The sequence below is a fragment of the Dryobates pubescens genome, chromosome Z (genome assembly GCF_014839835.1).
Source record: "Dryobates pubescens isolate bDryPub1 chromosome Z, bDryPub1.pri, whole genome shotgun sequence".
Lineage (NCBI taxonomy): Eukaryota > Metazoa > Chordata > Aves > Piciformes > Picidae > Dryobates > Dryobates pubescens.
The window spans coordinates 125722599-125743212 of NC_071657.1; the positions used below are offsets into that span (position 1 = coordinate 125722599).

General features: G+C 41.3%; 1 protein-coding gene across 1 annotated transcript in view; it reads left to right on the top strand.

Moving 5' to 3' along the window:
• Positions 1-8984, top strand: part of CNTN1 (contactin 1) — an 88096-nt gene extending 79112 nt beyond the window's left edge. The window contains exon 22 of the mRNA XM_054178136.1: positions 6495-8984. Within this exon, the coding sequence (XP_054034111.1) occupies positions 6495-6574 (80 nt within the window). The 3' untranslated portion in view covers positions 6575-8984. The remainder of the gene's footprint in view (positions 1-6494) is intronic.
• Positions 8985-20614: the final 11630 nt, after the last annotated feature.

Genomic DNA, 20614 nt, shown 5'->3' on the forward strand with positions numbered 1-20614 from the left:
CCTTACTTGGCCTGGAAATAGTGCTGCTGGTAAGCCAGTTTTTCTGGAGTAACCACTCACAGCTTGAGGGCCAGGGCAGATGATCAGAGGTATGACAAGCCTTTAAGTCATATAAGCATTTAAGTCATATAAGATCCTGAAACTCACAAAATGTATTTTCAGTACAACTACAGCTGTAGCCTGTGTCTCAGGAGGACCCCCACAGTTGCTCTTGCTATTATTTGTTGAGTATAATGCTTTAAAGGAGTACATTTGAAAAATATTACCTCTGGTCTTCTGTTTAGCTCTCCATGCAAAAGAATCTATAATGAACAGTAATATATGTGAAGGGGAAGAGGTTTCTGAGAAAAAAAAAAATCTGCATTTATTGACAGTTAATGAATAGCCCACTGACTGAAAATAATCTCATTTTTCTCAGGGTCCAAAACATCTTTTCATTTTGGCAGCCCAGGTTGGTAGCAGGGCCAGAGCCAATGGAAAAGAACCCCCTGCTGCTGCATGCTGCCACTACCAACATGCCAAGCAGTATTGCCAGAACAAAACAAAACATTTACTTGGCTCTGGCATATGGATTTTCAAGTAGGCGATGACAGAGTGCACCATGGAATGGACAAACAACCCAGCTCATCATCAGCGCTTCAAATAAGTTTTTACTGTTCTCTTTCTTTTTCTTTTTAATAGTTTTAAAGTTGTTTCAAGTATGTACAGCAAACCTTAACATGGCACAAAGCATGGGCAGGTGCACAGGCAGTATTGTTTCCATCTATACATCTACTCTGCTGCAAAATAGGAATTCACTGGGCTGTGTATTACTCCACAGCACCTTTCTTGAAAGGTTTGTGGCACAGGCAAGAGGAAAAATTCCTCGTGCCCAAACAAAGCTATTCCTAGACAAGGGAAATTTGGACCCATGACTTAGCAATGATGCCAGTGATGCAAGATAAGCATATTCTAATTAGTTCAGTTATTTTCCATTTACCCCAAGCAGGGATAGCAGAATTTAAATCAAGTGGTCTGACTCTACCTGTTTCTTTCACTGTAGTCTTTCATGAAGACAGCGTTTTCAGCTAGGAAAAGTGGAACTTCTTATCAGAAGCCAGTTGACAGAACTACAAACCCACCCAATTCTTTTATGCAGTTCAGCTTAACCTTCTTGCTTTTCTGTTCTACCATACTCAGAAAAGACCTGTTAGTGAAGCCTAAGAGATGCTAAAGAAACTAACAAACAGCAGGCAGAGATCCAAGGGGGGTTTATTTCAGGTGGCCTATTTTTTTCCCCGAGAGGTGAGGTGAACAAGCTTAGTTAGAAGCAAGGAGAAACATTTTCATTTACCTTTCTGAAAGTAAGAAGGGGAGCTATAAAAGCAGCTGGCCCTGGTGGAAGGTCAGTCCATGGATCACAGACCAAATGGAAAATATTATTTACAGGAGAATGAGTAGACATTTGGCCTGTCTTTCAGAATAATAGAAATCTATTTTGCAAGACAGACACAATGGCAGACTCATTTCTTAACAAGTTACAAACTTAAATCCTTCATGAATCATAATAAAATACCAGCCCTGGTAAGCAAGAATTCTCTTCCTTACTCTTACTTACTGTATGATAACTTGCAGCATGAAAAATACGTTGCAGCAACTGTATCGTTCAGATGGCCAGACTGCCTCTGCCTGAACGATTCCTGCAGCATGAGAGCAGTGGGTCTGTAGGGTTAAACAGTGGCAGTGAGGATCCAGCTCCACACTGTATGCTCTTGTCAGGTTTTACTTTGCACTGCCTCTAATCCAGTCCTGCACAAGGTATTGAAGACAGCTCCAAAATGCAGAACAAACCCAGATAAAGGGGACTGCTAAGATACTTTTAAAACACACTCTTCAAACTAGAACTGTCATGTAGACACATCCCCCTCAATGTTCAGTACCTGGAAACTAAGAAATGTAATGTCATTTAATACAAATTAATTATTGAACAGTCTGTCCTGATAACAAAATCAGAGAGTTTTGTCACAACAGGAATAGTTTGTAGTTTGTGGATGTTGGCACGGCAGACACTTTCCACTGAAAAAGAGAAGTTAGTCACTTCTGAAAGCTTCACAGATGATCAGCAACTAATTTCCTGGTTCACAGAACTGATGAAAGTAAGATTTCTAAAAAAGCCTCTAGGTTTTCTTTTACAATCCAGTATAAAAGGATACTGATGTTGGGAGAAGGGCCAAAAATATCATTGAAAAAAAAATAGCATTGAAAGAAAATAGTGATGTATTTTTAATAACAAATTATTAGGAGGGCTTGGGAAATACATCAATGTCTGAACTGGTTCATTGCCTGTTTCATTTAGGGACTGAATTTATTTCATTTCTTCTGAGTATAGTTGGAAGACTGTTGCATACCATTCCAGATGTCAGTAAAATCTAGGATCTCCATTCAGAAATGTAAAAGATTTCATCCCAGACTTTATGTGATTGAGATGAAAACAGAGAATTTAAAATACAAATAGAAAGCTGTGGATTAGTGGGACTTTACCAGAAGTTCCTATGATACTGAAGGAAAACCCTTCTAGCAGTTGTTCTCTTCATTTACTCAGATAAGCAGCCATTTGTAAGAGAGGCTGCTGAGACAACAGGAAAAAAGTTAGGGTAACTGCACACACCCCATGCAAATTGCATTCAGTGTTAAGCTGCAATCTGAGTATATGTTTCTCTAGATAGCTTAGTCCTTGTCTTGAAACTACCAACTCCAGGAACTTCATGGCAGGCAGTAGTAAGACCCCCACGGAAATACTGCAACATTTTGCAACTTTTGCTTGGGGCTGTTGGAAAACAAACAAAAAAAAGAAGGTGTGTGTCTGGTCATTTGAAAGAAATAAGGACTCTTGATATGAAGCCCATAAATGGTGTCTTAGAACTGTAGTTAGGTCACGTGATGCTGATTTGGTTTTGGCCTTGACTTTGATGACTGCAGTAGACACAGTGTGTGCACAGTATGCACACTGGATATACAAGATGCTGGTTGAGAGATCACAAATTATAACACTGAGGAAAGAATGAATCTTTAGGTACTAAATATATCCAGCTCATACCAGGCCAGACTTCAGAAGTAGCCTAATAATCCTTCTGTTTTCATTTACACGTGTTTGTTTGTGCGTGTTCATTTAGTCTTTATCTGGTGTTTTTCAAGTTTGTTAAAACAGGCAGATGACAATTGCATTACTGGACAGAATTAAATCTTGTAGTGTGTGCTTAGGCAGACTTACATTAATTTCCATTCATGAGCCACAGAAGTATACTGGCTGTCATGCACTGGTGAATGGTGTTTCCAGTAAAGTATGGTTCCTGACAAGTGGGTCAGTAATCTAGCAACAGAAGAGATGATCTAGTTAATGTGTGTTTGTCCTCTTAATGCTCTGATAATGCAACTAAGGGTAGGATTTGCTTTCTTATGGAAAGCTCTGATATATATAACTCTGCAATAGTATCTAATCCTTGTAAGGAACTGCTGTAATGGAGTGACTCGCTAACTATTAATTCTGGAGCCAGTGAGGACATCGTAGGGGAAGATTTATTATTCCTGTCACTTTGTAGAATAGCTACATGCAAATAGCAATTTCCTCATGCTTGCTTCCTTATGTTTTCCCTCACCAGAAGCATTCAAAATACAAGTTTAGTTGTATCTTTCTAACTGCATTACCCTGATTTGTCAAAGGCAGAATATATTTTATGTGGATACTCCTAAACATGAAATCTGGATTGCTTTTTCTTCTGTGGATATTACTCATTCATTAAGAACCACTACTTCCATAGTTGGGGATAAAGACTACTGAAAATATCAATGTCTTATAACTCACTAAAAAGTACAGACAAATATACCCAAATAGTTTCACAGTTGCCAAAATGTGCAGTTCTTATGCATGAAAATATATTTGAAGATACATCTATGTTCATCTGAAGCATTAAATTCCTCTGTTTTTGGATGGAAAAACAAGTTTTTGATCTTTTCCATAGTTTTGCCTTTCACTGAGGTGGATATTCTGCTTCCTATGGAAAGAGGTGCTATTCATAGAAATGTACATTTTACAGCTGAGCTTAACTGATGGATTGTTAGGTCTCTTCTTTTGGTCTTCTAAGTGCTTGGACATCAGAAAGAATTTAGGAAAAAATCTTGATTTCATAAAGCATCCCCACAGCAGTAGGGGAAAGAATGGAAATAGTAGCAGTGGAGAGTTTTGAGATGTCAGAAGCAAGAGAAAAGGGGTAAAGTATAGTGTGGGGAACAGGGAAGAGAATGGAGCAGCAGAAAGACTTGATTTGGGTGATGACCAGGGCCAGGAGGCATAGGGTGATGAACCTAGAAAGAAGGGTGGACAGTAAAAGGAATATGGCTGGAACTGAAAATAAATTCTGTGGGGAAGCTCTGAAATTCTGTTTGGGGACATTCTCCCTGGTGGGAAAATGGAGAAACCAGGATCCTAAAAATACTTGTTTCCAACTTCTGTAATAGAAACAGGAGGGGAAATAGTTGTTTCCATCTTGGAGCCTGTCTTCTGACCCCTGATGGAGTTTTCATAGAGCTTCCTCCATGAGTCATGACTTTGATCTGAAAGACACTACCTTTCAGATCTGCCTTACTAATAACACTTAAATTCATTACTGAAGGCCAGCTCAAAAAAAACACCCTAGGCCTTCTGTTTCCTAGTGGCTTATGATCCCCTTTCTGTTAAATGATTTGCTGGGTGAGGAGCTGTACATGAGTGGGTATGAACAGCTGTAGGCACATCCTGTTTCATGGTATTTGGTCACCTCATAAGCATACTAGCACACTTCTGTTCCTGGGGTGGGGAGGGCACACACTCCTTTAACACATTCAAGAGAGAGCTCTTTGATGACAAAGTTAAGTTCAGACCCAGCTCCCTACAGTGATACACATGTACTGTGTATCTGGTGTAAGGAGATTGCTCCCACCATACCGATGCTCAGGATTTAGTTGGGCAGTGATAAGCCAATTGTGAGAAAGGAAGACTCTGGGGTTTTCTGATTTGGAATTAGCCCACAAACATTATAAAAATTGGGGTTTATTATCAATCAATTTCATTTCCATCTAGTTTTCATACTCTCTCCTTTTTATTGTGGGCCAGAAATACTGCAAGAAGTAAACACTTGAAGGTAACTTAACAGGTGCTTTTTTGTCCAAAAACATCTTTTGAAACACAATTTTTTTTTCATCCTCAGGATATTGTTTTGCTGACTTAAAATTAATAAAGCCCCTAATTAATAGATTTGAGACAAACATGAAGTGAAGAATTGAACTCTTTATTTATCCTGAAAGATGCAGAGACTTCTGAGGCAGACATGTAAAACCTACAGATCTGTCTCTCTGCATGATGCTGGCCCAGCTGATGTGATTTACTTGTCCTTTTAAGAGGTATGACAATAAAATATGAATGCTCTTTTGAGACTACAAATTCCATGAGAGAATACTTGATATTTGTCATACTGTGCCTGTTGTTAAGTAGAACATGTAATCTGTGCTGCTTGGTTTGCATGTTACCTTTTCAGTATGTTTTTCCTTCGTGCAGAGGAACATCTGATGGAGAGCTGTCCAGTGGGACAGTTCCAGGAGCAGCTCAGGACTGTCACCACCAGCTGCAAGCACTTCTGTCCTTAGTCTGTGTTCAGCAGCCGTATGAGCAGTCTGTGCTGGCCACCTGTACACTCATCCTGACCTAGATGAGTCCTCTCTGGAATAAAAGAACAGCCCATTTTCCAGCTCCTGTGGCCCAACTCCAAAACTGACAACTGGGCATAGTGTGGCTTAGGTATTTTCTGATACAGATGCTTCTTAACAGGGAGTTGGACCACGGCAACATGAGCCATTTAATGTCATAGCAATTCTCATGTGCTTGCCAGCATGAGTCCTGTGAAATTTGTAAGCTATCAATTAACATTTTTTGTCTTAAAATATTTATTTAAGAAAGACCCTTGTGACTTTAACAGACCTGAATGCCACACTGGTAGAAGTCAGCCATCTGGACTGTGTAATCTGGCAGCTAAACAAACGGACCAGGCTCTTTGAGGTCTCTCAGGTTATTGCTGATCATATGAACATTAACGTTTCCAAAGGTGTCTCTTTGCTTCGTCGCATTTCAAAGACTCCATTAATTTTGTTTTCACATGTTTAAATATTTATTTTGACCTTTTGCCTCCTGATACAACCTTCTGGCTTGTTGGACCAGCCAAATCAAAATACACTGATGTGTTCTGAATGGCCTTGCTGCTTGTATAAACATGCTGCATAAACAACTCCTGCAGGGTCCTCTGCTCTACTGCAGCAAGTCCTTTTGTCCCTTTCAGATCATCCACACAGGTAGGGGCTGTCCTGAGATACGCCAGCTGATCGTCCTGCCTTGGTACCTTGTGTTCTTTCTTGCATGCAGGGCTGTTCCCCTTCACCACAATCCTGAAGTAAGACCAACACCATGTTATTATCTGTTCCATGTGCAGGTGCTGCTGTTGGAGTACCAACTCTGCTCCTGGTCTTGGTGGTGCCTACCCTGGGTGTCCTCGCCTGCTCGGGATTCTGAATGTAGCTGGATTTACCTTGTCCTCCACCTAACACAAAGGACTCCCTTTGAAGATGAGGACCACGACTCTTTTTGATTCCTGTGGCACCATCCTAAGCCAAATAAATTACACTTTAAAATAAATTACCCTACCAATTTCCTATGAACTGTAAGAGGACTGAGGCATCCAGGAACTCCTTCACGAAGTAAATCAACTTTTGAAAGGCTAAGAAATATTTTTAACTTGTTCCAATATGCCTTATAAAAACACTTATGCTGATCTGTGACAGTTGCATGATTCGGTCCAATGGGGCAAGTTACAGTGTTAAAACCCAATAACATAGGCTGTACAGTGAAAGTAAAATCACCATACGTAGGTGCTTTAACTTGAATAACAAATTGTGAAATATACTAGAGATTGAAATGTTGATTGTATGTGATAAATGTAAGAGTACTACGTCCGTCTGTACTATCCTATATGTTTTGTGTACTGCATACTTTTGAATGGCCCCATCATAATTTATTGGGATTACTGGGTTTTAGAGAGACAGTCAAAGCAAAAGCATTTCATTTTTTTAGAGCTATACTTCTTGAGGCTATTGGAGAGAATTTGAAGACCTTGGAATAAAAGTCAGTGACAAGGAATTTTTAAAGTATGTTCAGAAGACCCATGCTCAGCTTGAAGGAATTTACCTGTTCTTTGCTGCCACAAGACTTACTATATTCTTTTCTTGAAACAATTCTGTTGTAAAGTTCTGTTCTGGTCATTATTGCTGATTTTAGGAGTCAAATGTCAGCTTTCAGGGAAGAAGCGTAAATGTTTGGTTTGATTTAGTATTATTACTGGTATTATTATTATTAAGGTAGCAATTTAACACTTAGGAGTTTGGAGATGGGCGTCCACGTTAAGATCAACCAAGTGGACCATGAAATGGTAGGAAAGGTATGCTATTTTTGAAAGTGAGAAGATTTAAAATATAGAAAGAGAAGGGGAAAAAAAAGATATACAGTAAATGGCAAAACACAGAGTAGCACAATTAAAATAAATAAATAAATTATTATATTTACATTTTTATGCTGCAGATTCCAAGTGTTACCTTCCCAAAATGAAGGCATACATTTGGGAGGATTATATGCTTTTTCAAGAACTTGATATTGTTCTAATGTTGATAGTGTTGTAAATAAGAGTTTTAAAGTTCTGAGACCGTTTCCCTATGTGCTAGAGTACGGAATGATCCAGCCATGTGTTAGTACATGCAAGTCAGATCCCAACTGTCAGTCGAGGCTACGTGTTTACTATGGTCTTCGCAAAATGGGGAGTCTAATGGAGATAGAGAATGTTTTTGTTCTGACTGTGTCTAGAGTGTTTCAGTGCTGGCAGGTTTTGTTGGTCTGTTTGGGTTTTTTTAAGTTGTTAAAGAAATGCACATTCCTTTAGTTTTCCATGATGTACTGGGAATTAGTTTGAGTGTGAACACTGAAGAAACAGTGATACTGAATCAGCTGGCTCAAGTAATAGTGCAATGTCTGATGCTTCAAGAACTATAAGCTTTGAATCATATTTTATTAGCACAACCTTGCTAGCTACTTAGAACTAGATTTTATCTTTTTAGAACTGATATTATAGAGGTCCATAATAATCTTTACATGAAGCAAGAATAGACCTACTAACAATTTACACCCCCTTCTTTTATTTGTATAATTTTGTACTATATATTTACATGTAAAAGTGTAGAGTCATCATTATAAATATCAATAATACTGTTTCAGTTTAATTTTAACTCTTTGTTACAAGATGAAATTTTTTTAAATAGGTGAAAGTGTTAACTTCCCTATAGAGGAATGTCAAAGTGTCAAACACTGCTGAGTTTCATAAATTGTGTGATGATTTGAAAGAGAAATGAGCTGTCTTCATACATGAGAACCTAATAACGCTGTAAGCCTTCTGTACAAAAAAAACAAATAATTGTGGTTTATTGTTTCCTTTGGTTTGGTTCTTTTGCAGTGCAACTCATTTTTATATACTCTGCCACCACAACTAAATCCTTTGCCAAATGCATGATTGCCTTTTACTTTTCTAACACACGGTGTAAAAAGCAAAACTGTTTAGTTTTTGCATGGAAACGACCTGGATAGGAAAGCCACTTCTTTTTTAAAGTCAGCCACACAGATGAGGTAGGTCTCACATGCTGATCAGTAGGTGGAGATTTTTCTGTTTCACATAACTGTGTAAATTTGACTGGGACCTTCAGTTTCAAATCGTTGTCGAGGAAAACTAACTAATGTATCATCTGCTTTAAGACGCGAAGTTCCTAATTAAAGTTTATATAGATAGAATATTTGTTGTTTCTTTATATTTCAGGAAAATTGATATTACTATTATTTGATACTGATGAATATTGAACTGTTTTTTAGTTACTTTTTACCTTTTTTTTTTTCTTTTTTCAAATGAGTAGAGCAGGACTGTGCTTTGTCCTTTTTATGAATGAAAAGTAAAATACAATTAAATAAATGTATTAATGTTACTCAAAATACAGTAACTGTCTTTTGAATTGGAACTTTCTAATTTCTTAACAGTGACATGGTCATCTGTGAGAGTAAAAGCATGGACAGGATGAGATCCTGTGTATCCGTGCCCTGCCTTCCTGTGAATTTTGCTGGAGTTAAGCTGTTTGGCTGTGATAATAGGCTGGATAGATAGAAAGTTTTTTTCCTAACACTAGTGACAGCCTTCTGAGAGCTTTTCAGCATTTTTTTGGAAGCAAGAGTTAACTGAGCAGATTCTTTTTTCAGTCAACACTTTCTACTCCAGTGTGTTATGGTTTAACACCAGCCGGCAACTAACCCCAACCATGCTGCTCACATGCTCCCCTGACTCCAAGTGGTCTAGGGTAGAGTTCAGTAGAATGAAAGTGAGAAAACTTGTGGGTTGAGTGAAAGACAGTTCAATAGGTAAAGCAAAAGCTGCATGCACAAGCAAAGTGAAATAAGGGATTCATTCACTGCTTCCCCTGGGCAGGAATGTGTTCAGCCATCTCCAGGAAAGCGGGTTGCCCCCACACAGAGTGATTACTTGGAAAGATAAGTGCCATCACTCCAAATGTCCCCCCTTTCCTCCTTCTTTCTCTAGCTTTGTATTGCTGAGGATGATATCATATGGTCTGGGATATCTCTTTGTTCAGTTGAGGTCAGCTGTCCTAGCTGTGTCCCGTGCCAGCTTCTCGCCCCACCCCAGCCTACTCACTGGTGGGGTAAGAAGCAGAAAAGGCCTTGACTCTGTATAAGCCCTGCTCAGCAACAACTGAAGCATCTCTGCGTTATCAACACTTTTCAGCACAATTCCAAAACAGCCCCATACAGGCTATTAGGAAGAAATTAACTCTATCCCAAGCCCAAACCATCACAATGTGTTACAAAGGAAGATGGCTGAAATGGCAATACTTTTAACTGAGTAAAAGGCTTTGTGTGATCACTATAATTTCAAGAGATGGCATCAAGAATAACTGACTGAGATACTGCCTGCCTTTGTGTGGTCATACTCAGGCCTGAAAATGCACCAAATGTGGCACATAAGTTCATGAAGCCAGCAGTCATGCTGCAGAACTTGTTTTTACTTCTCTTCAGAGATAACAAATGAGAAGAGTCAGGGGCAGTGTTCCTCATGCCCTGCACCTAAAAGAATGGCTAGTCAACTGGAGCAAGGCTCAGTCTGGGGAGGCAGAGATTATGACTACCTTGATTAGGTAAGTTTTGTATTTTTATCTTGGTTTCTAAGAGAAATAAGGGTTTGAGTCTCTGTCTGCCAGTTCTCTGCTAATGATTTTGAACTTCTTGTGTGATGGCAAGCAAATTCAACAGCTATCATTCAGAAGAAAATGGTATTCTGACTAGAGGATAGGGATTTAAATGAGGAATTTGCATTAAAGGCAGCTGCAGCAAGGCCACTGGTCTTTGTTCTGTTTGGCCTACCAGATGCCCAGCAAGCAAACATCCCAATGCCAGGTGCAGCTCACCTCGCTCCTGCCTCACCCAAGGGCTGGACAGCACAGGATGAACATTGGCTGTGGGGAAGACCTAAGCACATGGCATTGCAGTAGATGGAAGCTAAGATCATTGCAGTGGCACCGAGTAGGTGAAGGATAGGGCATAGAATATAAACTAGTAGGAGAAAAGGTTTATTATTTCTACGAGCCAAAGAGCAAATGTGTTTGTTAGTAAGACTTCTTTGTTTCCAGACTTCAGAGTCTCTACCTACAGAAAATGTTAAAAAATATGTTTTTAAATAATAGATGTCTGGCTGAAGACCAGATCTTCCAGCCTTGATCTGCCTCAGCTCTTCATTAAGCTGCACTTCCTGCACTTGGAATTAAAATAACAGACATAAGGTAATACTCAAATACATTCCAGCACAGATCTTGAAGCACTTCCAAATGCTATCATTCAGACATTTTGTTTATTTAAATATATCACAGAAATGTCTGTATTTCAGGCTAAGACAGTATGATAAAGGCCAAGGATTTTCCTTTGGCAGCAGTATGATTTTGTTGTATCTTCTAGTACTTGTGTGTGCTCCATCCTTGCACAGGTTGTCCAGCAGTCTTTTCACAGTGTTAGGTTATTTGGACTGCCCAGGAAGTACCTTCTGCACAGAATAGTGGAGTCTTGCAGAGAGAGGTTGCCCCTCTCCATTTCTTCCAGAAATGATCCATTTGGAATTTTCCTGCCACTAGTTTGCTTTGCCCTGCCATTGTAACATTATTCTTATTTTCAAAAACAGAAGAAAGGACAGAAAGCCCTAAAGTCCCCATGAATGGGTAGTAAAAAGTAATACTCACACCTCAAACAGAAGTAGCACTGCCTACCCTTTCTTGACAGGCTGACATTTCTCTTTTACCTGGATGCCAATTAACCAAGTCTTCTCTGAAGGACATCATGAAAAGACATCTGGAAAGTGTTTTCTTCACTTTAGCTGTCTTGGCTCTGGTCTTTTCTCTTGATTAATATGGATGACATTGGAAATCATGGAAATTTCCCTTCCCCCAAACACTTGGATAATTTAGCTGTTGACTTCAACAAGCAGCCTCCTATGAGCATTGATGAGTGGATTTACTGGTTTATATTTAAGCAGTCTAACAGTGTCTTTAAAATCTGGTGCTTTTGCTCTTTAGTGTGTAGACATAGCTATCACTGTCATCATTCAGCTTCACAAAAAAATGAGAAATCATTTCTTTCTCTCCCAAAGCATGCAGCAGACATGGCAATGTCTGGTAAAAAGGCAAATCAAACAGAGAAATACAAAAATATTGACCAGTTATTGTCCCCTCTAGATGGTTGTCATGGTGCTGTTCTCACCCATGTCACCTCCATTCTTCAGTTAGTTGGCACCTGCTGAAAGCAGCACATAGCGAAGTGCTTCTATGGTACGTAGATAGTCCATCCTCAGCCCTTCTATGTTTCACTGGCTGCTCAGCTCCAGGCAAATTCAGATCCTCTCTGGTGGTCCAAGTGTGCATGCAGCTCCAGGTGGGCACATGCCACAGTCAGCAAGGGTAGACAGTGCCAAGGAGTCATTACCTGGCTACAGGCTGATGTTTAATAGTTAGTGTAGGATCTGCAAAAGCTCAGTTCCTACTACTAACTTATTGTAATGGTTTAGCACAAGGGCTAACCTGCCTGCTCCCCCAACACAAAAGTGAGGGAGAGAGCAACACACAAAAGTCAGGGCTGAGATAGAGAGATTAATGTAACATGAGATATCATAACCACAATGCAGGATTACCTTAATCAATGATCTAATAATCTATTATACAATGCATGTCTAATAATCTAATAATACAATGCATGATTACCTTATCTTAGCCTATTTGCCGAAGAAGCAAAGTGAAATGCAGGAAAAAAACCAGCATAAAACAGAAAACCAAACCCAGCAGCTCTACCCCACTCTCACACGTCTTGCCTCCATCCCTGCAGAAAAAAAGCCAACACCCAAGAACCCAGAACCCAGAAGCAGCAACCGGAACAGGAAGCCTCCCATGTTGCAATCTGAATTTCAAGCCCCATAATACTTTGCTCCAGGTAGTACTTTCACTTTTTGAAGCTGGCCTGACTGCAGCATGGTATGAATAACAGCAGCAGGTTCCATTCAATCCATGACGCTTACCTTACACAGGGATTTAGGGCAAGGCTGCTTGTGCTCTGGCTTTTGCTGATCCACCTTTTATGCCTCATTGTTAAAGTGCTATGATTTGTCTTGTGAGTTCATCTTTAGCCAATGGTATTAATGAAATCACATATAATTTTCTCTGCTCGGGAGGATTTTAGCCATAGATGTTGAGACATACACAACAGTCAGATCTTCTCTATGACAGCATTCTGAAGCAGTTAATTACTGATCTTACTTTAACTGTGTTTTGGCAGAATACTTTGATGCATAGCGGACTCCCTATGATTTTACCTCCAGCTCAAAGAGCTGTTCTCAGCCAGTTCTCCACAAAGCTCCTCCATGCCTGCCCTGTCAGAGCAGCACAGTACCACTGCAGGCCTCCAAATATGTGACATGGCCAAGGTGATGTCTCTTTTGGCATCAAATCCCAAGACTTTCAGTCAGCTTCATTCCTCTATTTCATATGTGATGGAATGGTACAAAAGGGTGGATGTTCTTATGGGCAATTTTAACCTGCCTGATATCTGCTGGGAACTTAACACAGCAGAGAGGAGGCAGTCTAGAAGGTTCTTGGAGTGTATGGAGGACAGCTTCTTATCCCAGTTGCTGCGTGAGCCTACCAGGGGTAAGGCTTTGCTTGACCTCCTTTTTACCAATAGAGAAGGGCTGGTGGGAGATGTGGTGGTTGGAGGCTGTCTGGGGTCCAGCAACCATGAAATAATTGAATTTTCAATACACAGTCAAGCTAAGAGAGGCAGCAACAAAACCTCCACTCTGCACTTCTGGAGGGTGGACTTCAGGTTACTCAAGGAACTAACTCAGAAGGTACCTTGGGAAACAGCCCTTAAAAACAAAGGGGCTCAGGAGGGCTGGACCCACTTCAAGAAAGAAATCTTGAAGGTGCAGGAACAAGCTGTGCCAATGTGCCGGAAGATGAGCCGCCGGGGCAGACAGCCAGCCTGCATGGGCAACGAACTTCTAAAGGAATTAAGGAGAAAAAAGAGGGTGTATCATCTTTGGAAGAAAGGTAAGGTAACCCCTGGTACATTTAAGGATGTTGCTAGGTCATGCTGAGTTCTACGCATTGGCCACAACAACCCCATGCAGTGCTACAGGCTGGGGTCAGAGTGGCTGGAGAGCGGCCACGCAGAAGGGGACCTGAGGGTATTGGTTGACAGTAGGCTGAACATGAGCCAGCAGTGTGCCCAGGTGGCCAAGAAGGCCAATGGCATTCTGGCCTGGATCAGGAACAGTGTGGCCAGCAGGAGCAGGGAAGTCATTGTGCCCCTGTACTCAGCACTGGTTAGGCCACACCTTGAGCACTGTGTCCAGTTCTGGGCCCCTCAGTTTAGGAAAGATACTGACTTGCTGGAAGGTGTCCAGAGAAGGGCACTAAAGTTGGTGAGGGGTTTGGAGCACAGGTCCTATGAGGAGAGGCTGAGGGAGCTGGGGTTGCTTAGCCTGGAGAAGAGGAGGCTCAGGGCAGACCTTCTTGCTGTCTACAACTACCTGAAGGGAGGTTGTAGCCAGGTGGGGGTTGGTCTCTTCTCCCAGGCAACCAGCACCAGAACAAGAGGACACAGTCTCAAGCTGCACCAGCGGAGGACGTTAGGAAGAAGTTCTTCACAGAAACAGTGATTGCCCATTGGAATGGGCTGCCCGGGGAGGTGGTGGAGTCACCAACAGTGGAGGTGTTTAGGCAGAGACTGGATGGGGTGCTTGGTGCCATGGTTTAGTTGATTAGATAGTGTTGGATGATAGGTTGGACATGATGATCTCAAAGGTCTCTTCCAACCTAGTTAATTCTATTCTAGTCTATTCTGTTTATACATGTGAGCCTTCTACAAGTAGGTGAAAGCAGGTTTGGGATTTAAACAGACCCTGACAAAAAATGACACCTTAACAAACAAACAAACAAACAAAAAACCAAACCAGCAGAGATGAGTTCTACAGGGTTTGTGGCAGCTTCTGTATTGGCAATTTAAAATTTGTGCTCTGTCAGCCAAGAAAGCATTGGGTCCTGTTCAGCAGAGTTTTCTATCATTAACCTATGGCACCAACTTTTCTGTGATGTTGTGGATGTGATGATGTACAGGAGAAAGGAGGGGAAAATAATTCTGTTTAAACAAGGGAGAAATCAATAATTCAGACTCTCAAACATCTGAGCCAAGTATGTGCTGATACAAATGACCTAGCAAATAGCATCAATGTTCACTGTAACTGTGTGTTGGTATACAGCACAATAACCCACTCCTTTGGCATTTGTTGATTCCAGGATGTAGAAAACTGGATTTTATGTCTAGAAAGAGCATATTCACTGACTTTGTCCTTTTTTTAATCAGTACTTAGCAAGCTAGAAACCTTCAATCTGTCGAGCACTTGGGGTTATAAAGGGCTGTTAACATAGTTTATTTCCCTTCCTTACTTCTTCCAGAATATTCCTGTTGTGATGTGATAACCTGGTGGCTTCTGGCCAGTGCTGTCCCTTAGCTCAGCCCTCCAGCAAACATAAACTAAAATGGTTATTTCCATGATCAAAGATACATTTTCCTCTCCTCTTCTCTCCTTGAGTCTCCTCAAGTTTTGGCAGGTCCCCTCCCCTTCCCTTCCCTCCACTTCCCTCCTTTCCTTTCCATTTTGTACTCCTCCTTTCCTCAAAAGAAAAACCCAGCTAGGGATTTGAACGTTGATTATATAAAGCTGTCAAAGGACATTATACCTGGTTGACCTCTGAAGGAAAGCAAAGTCTCTTAAGGGATTTTGCAATCACTCAATTTCCCAGACAGAAAGAGGTAAGAACAGTGTAACTTTTACTTCTGTCAAACCTTGCATAGGCTTCTTTTAAAAGGACTGGATCAGATTTGGAGGATCAAGGATATATTCCAGCAATTTAAAAAGACTTGGCATCAGAGTCACGGATGACTTAAAGGATTTGAAGGCATGTGTTTCAAAATAAGCAAAAACATGTGTTGTGCATTACCTGGTGAGTAACACACGATTTCTCATCTAATTTCACAACATAACTGATGGACTGTGGGATGCCAGCATTTATTCCCACATATGGCATAGCAGAACGGGGGGAGGAAATACACACATAACTTTGGCTTTGCGTAGGAAGACAGGGTATGTTCATCAACGAAGGATTTGCTCACCACAGCCAATTTCACTCCAAGTTGGATACTCCATTACCAGCTCTATGTATTGGAAGACAGATTTGTAGTCTTCAATGAGCTATTCAGCTCTGAGACAGGCTGATAACACTCCTGCTTATCACAAGAGGAGCTCACTTAGGAGAGCTGTGCTTATTGCTGAAGGTAGGTCAGATCTACCTGGACAGCTGGTTACCTCTTAGGAATGTAAAGGTAAGCTGAGGGAGGCTAACTGCCCTCAGAAAGGCAGCCAGAATACTGTTTTTGCAGCAAGATCTTAAAATGCTGGAAAACTTAGATTAATCATCAGTGGAAGACTCAAACCTTACTATGCAACAAGCAAAATGCTGTGGAATGTCTGCTCAAGAAAAATTGAATTTGTACCACCCTGCCACAGATGACACTCAGGGCAACTAAAGTGAAGAGTTAGTCCTGTGAAATATGCCACTGGAGAAATAACAAGCAGAGAAATAAAAAGATTATTTCTAATGGTATCATTAAAATCAGAGTGTTGTTGACAGTATGAGCTTCTCAGGAATTAATGAATTAGAACATACTGTGAGAATAATTGCATGCAAACTACAATAACACTGATGTTATGCCAGGAGCTGTGATGTCTATTGAGAATTAATTTACTACATCAAAACTCAAAAGGAAGTCAGCTCCATGTCTGACCTTTAAAAATGCAAGTAAACACAGGATGCAGAAAAATCTCATGAGAAAGCACATTTGTAAAGCTACTTGTAAAAATTACCTTGCCTCTAGAAGATCCTTTTCTAAAATCACAAAGATAAGATCAGCATCTGAAGCATTTCCCTTTTCATGTTTATTTCCAGGAATGCTGCAGGTTTTGGTTTCTGTATTCCTGATCTATTATTAATTTTTCATTAGGCTAGTGTTCTCTGCTGATTTTTTGGGATAAATATGAAAATCAAAGTATATCCTTTTGCAGCTCTTCATCCCATGAGTAGATTCTCCCAAGAATACATCAACAAAGGAGAGATATAAGGCCCAGGGTAGCCCCTGCTCCACCAACACTGCAGCAAGGCTGATCTCTAGCGCCCCACAGTGCTGCCCTACCCAGCCATGGGCCCTGCTAAGACAAACCCCACCTGCAAGGACCCATCACATCCCCATCTCATCCTTGTCTCATCCCCAGGGGGGTGTCTGATGCTCCTGGCTGGGAAAAGAATGAGTGGGAAAGAAAAGCATGTCTCAAGATAGCCATCTCTTAGCAAACCCTGCAGATCCATTCAGCAAGTAATATAGATCTACTTCCTTTGAAGGTTTTTACCTCTTTTCTTGAGCCAATCTCTACTAGGAAGGATCAAAGGAAAAAATGTAGAGTGAGCCAGTGAAGAAAGGACTTCTTTTTGCGGGGGGGGATAGCTGATTGGGAAGGAATCCAGGGATCTGCTGGGGATGTCAAACCAGAAGGAGAGAATGATACTCCTGCCCTGGAGCTTGGGGCAAGAGCAGGCAGACAAGATTGCCATTATAAGTCTCAACAAATGTGCAGCTGCTCTTGTGATCACAGACAAGGAAGAAGGATCTCCAGTACATTATCATCATAGAATACCAGGCCAAAAGGGACCTCAAGGATCATCTACTCAACCTTTCAGGGCAAAAATGTAGTTTAAGTGAGATGGCTCACCACCCTGTCAAGCTGGCCTTGGAATTGTCTAATGTAGGGGAGCCTACTACCTCTCTTGGGGAAAAACATAATTCTGGCATCCAGTCCAAATCTCCCCAGTAGCAACTTGTACCCATACCTCTTGACTTTACCATGGGACTCTTTGTAAAAATGGAGTCTTCCTCCTCATGATAGCTGCCCTTTAGGTACTTGTACATGGTGATGAGGGTCCCCCTATGCCTTCTCTTCTCAAGGCTGAACAAACCCAGTTCTCTCAGCCTCCCCTCATATGAGATGTCTTCCAGTCCTCTGGTCATTCTTGTGGTCCTTCTCTGGACCCTTTCCAGCCTGTCCACATCCTTCTTGTATAGCAGGGACCAAAACAGTACACAGTACTCAAGGTGCAGCCTAACCAGTGCTGAGTGGGAGAATGGCCTCTTCATCCCTGCTCGTGATACTCTTGTTATGTCTGCAAACATCATGTCCACTGTGTGTTTACCACCAGTGAAGCTAGGAACAGCATGAGAAAGGAGTAAGAACTACTTCCAAAAGCTTTTATTCCCTTCTGCATCAAAACTAACAAAAAGAGAGCAGCCTGAGTCTAGAGTAAGTGAATGCAGTGAGAGGGCATGCCTGGGTTCAGCTGGGAGCACCAAGGATGGGACACCTCATGAAGCAGAGGACTTTAAATGAACAATCCCAAATAATTCACAGGTCTTGGATACAGTTTGTAAGCATTATAAGAAGTGAATGAATAAAAGCTGCCACTAATCACACCAACAGCTATCAGATACCTCTTTCTCAAACAGGGCTGTAAGGATTGGACCTGAGCTCTGTTCCACAAAGGTGCAGGCACCGCTGGGTGGCTGTGCGAGTCTCTTCTGCTGGCCTGTATTAAACAACAGGGCAGCTAGCTGTGTGCTCATAGGGCAGTAATTATAATTAAGGGGGCATGCAGGGTATTTTGTTGCCTGGGGTGTCTGTGGCTGGCACTCTGACCCTCTTTCCCAGTCTCTAGTTCTTGATCTCAATCTCCTGTGAGACATAACAGGATCTGTAGGTTGTGTGTTCAGTCTGCTAAAGAGCTGTGTAAAGGAGTTAAACAATAGCTGTATGAGATATGCAATCACTCAGCTCCTCTGTGGTATAACTGCCAGCAAAATCTGGATAATGCACACATAGACTTGATGAAGGGCTCATGAAAAAGCATTATGTGGATTTGTGAAGATGCTCATTAAACTATCCATCTGTTTAGGTTTTTACTTCCTTTGGCTCATAACAGGAAGCCTCCATTTATTTTCTTTGTAAAGTGTGTGCTCAACACAAAGCTGAAAGTAAATCACATTAAAAAATACAGAAACAAGTAATGTTTGTAGAATGAAGACATTTGAAAAGAGTTCCTTCCATTATGGATGCTAATGTTTCTGTCCATTAAGCAACAGAAATTTATTTTCTTGAATGGATGTGTTAAAATTACCTCTCATTACAAGCTGACGACTGCCAGATGTTAATAAACTATTCCTAAATGCTTATCATTACATATAATGATGACTAAGCTCACAAAGCATTTCATGCTTTTGTACCACAGCACAGAGAGCAATCACAGAATGGCAGGGGCTGGAAGGGACCTCTGAAGATCATTGAGTCCAGCCCCTCTGCAGGAGCAGGATCACCTAAAGCAGATCACATAGGAGACAGAGCTCTTCTAAACAATAATATATGATGTAAAAGCCAGCCACTTCCTACCAGACAACAGGAGTAAACCCTCTTCCCTTCAGTCCAGAGTAGTCCAAAAGCTATAATGGAAGCCTTTCCACTGCATTTTATGGTCAGTGTTCCACCTGCAGGTAGATTAATTTCTTGGCTAGGGCTACATCCACTGTTTATTTAGTCAATGCTAGATCAAACGTTAGTCAGTGCTAGATACGCTAGACCAACTCTGAAAAAGATCAACCTTTGCAGTGATTTGGCTGGAGAGAAAAAGAGTTCAACTGCACAATTTTGTATCACAGTATCACAGTAACTAAGGTTGGAAGAGACCCCAAGGATCATCAAGTCCAACCTGTTCCAACAGACCTCACAACGATGAGGTCTTTCCATCATGTGTTCTTTCCATCATATTATCCATTAGAAATCATCCCAAGAAGGACAACACAAACCTTGATCCTGCCTGGAGGCATCTGTGTGGCAGGTGCTGACTGCAAGGATTGATAATACTGCAGACTAGGACTGGGAAGACTGCTTCTAGAGGATGCCTGTGGCAGAAGTATAGAAGAATTACTTTCTGAAATACTTGTTTTCTAAATGTTGAGCTGTTTTTATTTATTTCCTGCCTTCTTTTGTTCATTACAGTAATGTCTCAGTCTGTGACTTTAAGCACATGCTGAGTAACTTTAAAAGCCACGAAGGAGTTCCTAAATTTTCACTGTTGCAGCACTACACTCTTCAACAACACAGAGGGATAGGAGATACACTGAACTAACTTCCCTCCAGCAATGTGTGTTAGGGGAGTTCATTTGTCTATTTAACATTACACTGAACTCAGCTTTCATTCCAACTTGATTAAATCTACCCACGTATTGTGCTCTCTGCCGAAATCTCACAGAGCCTGGCCAGCAGGGCTAGGGGCAGCTTTTGTCCTCTGAGGCAGACCTGAGATTTGCTGTGTAATTCTTCTGTGCCTCCCTAGCTACAGTTTTGTAGGAAGGGAGAGGCTAGGACTGCAGAACAGGAAACAAGGCAGTGAGTTGCTTTTGCTACTTGGAGAAGACAGGGTTTGTTTGGCATCTGTTTTTACAGGAAGGCACAGGCACAGCTTTCCTGGGAAGGGTCTGCATTCCTTATTCTTTCCTGGGATGAAGTACAACTGGCTGAGCTTAGCAGGTATGCTAAAGACCTGAACAACTTGACTGACTTGTTTAAATCCAGTCCTCAAGGTCTAAGACTCCCAACAGTCTAAAAGCATTGCTGTTCCTCCAGAGAATTACAGGGAAGTAGCAGCAAAATGCATGAGGATTTACTCAGTGCTGGTCAAGTCCCTCTGTAAAGATGGGCAGTGGGCTCCAAGCCACAGCTCTGGCCACTGAATACCAAGCTGCCCCCAACACCACCCTCAT